The sequence below is a fragment of the Vollenhovia emeryi genome, unplaced genomic scaffold (assembly GCF_000949405.1).
Source record: "Vollenhovia emeryi isolate VEMERY1.0 unplaced genomic scaffold, V.emery_V1.0 DF940077.1, whole genome shotgun sequence".
NCBI classification, from domain to species: domain Eukaryota; kingdom Metazoa; phylum Arthropoda; class Insecta; order Hymenoptera; family Formicidae; genus Vollenhovia; species Vollenhovia emeryi.
The window spans coordinates 9,068-13,148 of record NW_011966289.1 but is presented as its reverse complement, the minus strand read 5'-3'; the positions used below and the strand labels follow the sequence as shown (position 1 = coordinate 13,148).

The following is a 4,081-nucleotide window of genomic DNA, read 5'->3' as shown; positions in this document are numbered from 1 at the left end:
TATTTCTACCTACATATAAGTCACTCCCCTCTACCAAATGTAGATGGAAAAATGTATGCGTGAAGACAGTGTGTTCCGCCCCCCCTTCGGGGGGGCTCCACTTCGTTAAAAATAACCCTACCCACCCTATGTCAGAGGTGTGGAGTGGATCTCGCTTCACGTGGAAAGTTGCAAACCCACGTGGAACAGTACAACATCGGAAGTACATGCGTGGAGACAGTATGTTCCGCCCCCCCTGCGGGGGGGCTCCACTTTGTTAAGATATAACCTAACCCAAACTACGTCCGAGGTGTGGAGTGGATCTCGCCTCACGTGAAAAGTCGCAAATCCATATGGAATCGTATATGTACTACAAAGCACATGCTTAGATGAGAGGACAGATATAAGATTTAGACTCCATCATTTTTCTCGAAAACTATCACTCGTAGAGTAAAAATGAATAGGACATAAAATATATATTTTAAAGAGATCTACAACTTTTGTTTAAAACATTTTTCAAAATTTTTAATATTTGTGTCTGAAAATTACATATAAATGGTCGACATTGTTTTTTTAATAACTTTTTAACAAACAACGAGCGACGGCTAAAACCTTCTGAGCGTTACTCAGGAGGGTAACCTTGACAACATATGTCAAGGTCAAGGTCATCGGAGCTGACTCCCCTATAGTGAACAATTACCGTTTTATCTTATAATTTCTGAAAATTTTTGTCTGTTTTTTTCTGATTGAATGCGCTTCAACTAGAATTGCAATTAAATAAAGTTATAGAAAAAGTTTCCTCTTACGGCGATTTGAGAAGTTATTAAAATGTTATGTAATGAAAGATTCGAACCGAAAGTAAGCATAACAAAACAGAAAAAGTATGTTTAATAATTGCGTAAGATTAGCGTGCAGTGGAAAATATGTAATGGATATGTGTGTTAACGAAAACATTAGTCTTCGGGTTCTCGGTCAAGTTGAAAAGTTAACGAGCTGACTGACTCATCGAATATGCGTCTGTGGATTCCCCATTTTTTTTTCTTCAAAACCGGTCAAGAGGAAAAGATGTTCCAGGCACGCTTAGTCTCTATGTTCTTTATATACATATAAGTTAAACTTTATTATTAAAAAATATTATAAGCTTTTATTGTGTTTTGAAATAATTTCTTTTCTCGAAAGAATATAAAATTTCCTTTCTTAGTTTAAGAAAAAAAAACGAAGAGCCACCATCGCAAAATTTTCAGCTATGGCATCAAAATATAACCAGATACCGTATTCACAATCCGATTTTTCCGAACAACGATGAATATGGTATCACCAACTATTACACCGATAATACAAACAATCTACGCCCTAGCGGTGAGAACACACTACCAGGACAATGGCCGTGGGTAATTGCGCTCTATGTTTCCAAAGAAATACGCAACTATAATGAATAATTATTATTGCTCTTTATGTCGAGCCATGTCGAGAACTTCTTGTCCTACATCTGCTTTCTTGAATCTCAATAGCGAGATTCTTATTCTTATCTGCGTAATAAAATAGAATTCCATACATTTTTCTAGATACTAAAAATTCACCTGAATAATCAGGGAACATGCAAAAGAAATAAAGTATCTAGTATAATTACTGAATAAGCATATGTCCTCGCAATTATTTTTATACATCCAGGACAACTTGACATAATTTAGAGTAAAGAGGGCTGCGTTATCATAAATATTTATTTAAAATATTTTATACGCATAAATAATTACTTTCCGTAATATTAATAAGGTATTTAAACTAACTAAAAGAACATTACACATATAATGTAATATGGAAGGGTTTATAGGATACATCCGAATAGAAAGTGCAGATTATAAGAAAATGTAATTTATACATACATATATTTTCTCGTTATAGCGGCGCATTGTCTGTTGGACAATAAACGTTTCCTAAAGCCCGACGTGTTGGAGGTACTTATGGGACAAATTGACTTGCGCCAGTATCGCAGAGACTGAATTGGCAATTCGGAGATCATGAGCTACAATATTCATCCTGAATGTACATCTGAGAGCAACGCCGACTCCGACATAGCAATTTTAATCCTCAAGCAGCCCATCGAGTTTAGCCCTATAATCAAACCTATTTGTCTATGGTCCGGTTCGTTCAGTCTTGATGACGTCGTCAATAGAACAAGATATATCGTAGGATGGGGCGAAGACGCGTTGGGTCGTTTTTATGTTCACGAACAACGGATGACTAGAGTAACAATAGTGAATTAGGTAAGCACCTTCGCGAGAACTGGTTTTCCAAGTTTCGCTGATTGTTCGACATACGAATTAAATTGCAATCGTAAACGATCTTCTAAAAATAAAGCGCGTGATACTCCATTTAATTTCGTTACGTTTGTCACATTTAATTGCTATTACAAAATTATTATCATTGCCTATTTTTATGTCAAACTGGGCTTGTCAGAGTCATTGTAGGCCCCGAGTTAAACTGACCAACGCAACGTTCCAACTGTTTTTGATCACACGATAAAGATGCGTACTTGAATGTTGGTGATCAGCCTTGACAACGCAATTCTGCACTAACAAGATTCCAACGACATATAAAAAACGTATTCCGCACTATCGTATAAAATTGTGTAAATGATGATCCGATTAATCATTGTTGCGTAAATTACAGGAGACCTGTCTTCGAAACAATCGTTCGTTCGACGATATCACCTCGCCACGCACTTTTTGCGCCGGTTCGCTAGAAGTCAGCCCTTGCCACGGTGACAGCGAGAGCGGGCCAGTGCTTCTGGACAGCTTCTGGACAGTAACACGGGTCGTTATCAATTGCGCGGCATTCTTTCCCTGACTCCGTATTCTGCAAATGTCACTTTAATCTGCGATAAAAAAATATACATCGTCTACGTTAATTTGGCCCAATACAAATCCTGGATTCATCAAGAGATTTCAACGTAACGCTGGTCTCTCTCCAAAAACTACAATACGTGCTAGCCGATAAGTTTTCTTAATGTAAAGTTTATTCGAAGCCATTGTACATAGCTACGCATGAAGACTACACATTTACGAGTTTCACTTTTGATTATATACGTCGATTCTTCCCATAATATGTCTACCTTGACACTAAAACAGAAACCATGAGTAACATGCGTGTATCTGCCATAGGGAACTTATTAATAGCGAAGGATAAATTTTGATAGACGTATGTTACAATATGCTTACTGATATACATACATTCAACTTTTTTTCAAAAATAAAAAGAAATATTTATGTGAATAAGTGAAACAAAACTGTTCTGTGGTCAGCGTCAACGCCTTTGACACTGTGGTTTCGTATAAACGTTTATTTTATATTGTTCAGTACACTTGAGTTTGTAACAGCTATCGTACGCTTCTTGGTTCACTCGCGTCGCGAGTCCGACTTGCCTCGCGGATCGACTCTGAGCCACGACGACGTCTCGAGCTCGGCTCGGGTCGCGGCAACGCTTAGAATGCCTCGAGGATCGACTCTGAGCCACGACGACGTCTCAAGCTCGGCTCGGGTCGCGGCAACGCTTAGGAGACGACCCTCTTTTTGGCACTGATTCGTAGGATTCGGATAGCGACTCGCTTCGAACACACGCACGTATACGTCGCGGTGACGCTTAGTGTCCCTTCGTTAATCGGACAAGACCTTATCGCGCACATCCGTCGCAATCTTGCTTGGCAAGTGTCGCGCTTCCGAATTGTAAGCGAACTGAATTCTTTGCTCGTCACGAAAAGACTGTGTCTTTGAACATCACGTTCGACTATATATACCGCGATCCCCCACTGAAACTCCCGGAAATTTCCCGAAATCTTATTGGTGGGCCCTTAAGCCCGCCTATCGACCATCGATCCGCGGCTCGCAAGCATTGGAAAAAAAACAAAGGGGTGCGGAGATCACGGAAGCCGAGCGCCCGGGTTCACAGGCGCCGAAAACGTTTGATCTTGTGCCGCACGCCGCCTTGATCTTCGATAACGATCTTGCGCGGATGTGTCGACCGATGGTCTCTGTGTCGGTGCGTGTGTTCTGTGCCGCCTTATGTTGACTATCGTCATTTGTCGTATATGTGTATATACAGGGTG

The 4,081-nt window shown here is 40.0% G+C and overlaps 1 protein-coding gene across 1 annotated transcript; it reads left to right on the top strand.

Moving 5' to 3' along the window:
- The first annotated feature begins 1,997 nt into the window (after positions 1-1,997).
- Positions 1,998-2,826, top strand: LOC105556363 (serine protease gd-like). The gene is made up of 2 exons (XM_012003448.1): positions 1,998-2,225; positions 2,650-2,826. Exons 1-2 carry the CDS (start codon positions 1,998-2,000, stop codon positions 2,824-2,826), a joined length of 405 nt encoding a protein of 134 aa, XP_011858838.1.
- The last annotated feature ends 1,255 nt before the right edge of the window (positions 2,827-4,081 follow it).

What these genes read in the sequence shown, in the direction of transcription:
- LOC105556363 (XM_012003448.1), top strand. Translation starts at nt 1,998, where the DNA reads ATGAGCTACAATATTCATCCTGAATGTACATCTGAGAGCAACGCCGAC. An exon ending in ACGAACAACGGATGACTAGA is followed by an intron (nt 2,226 to 2,649) that starts GTAACAATAGTG and finishes CGTAAATTACAG; the next exon opens with GAGACCTGTCTTCGAAACAA.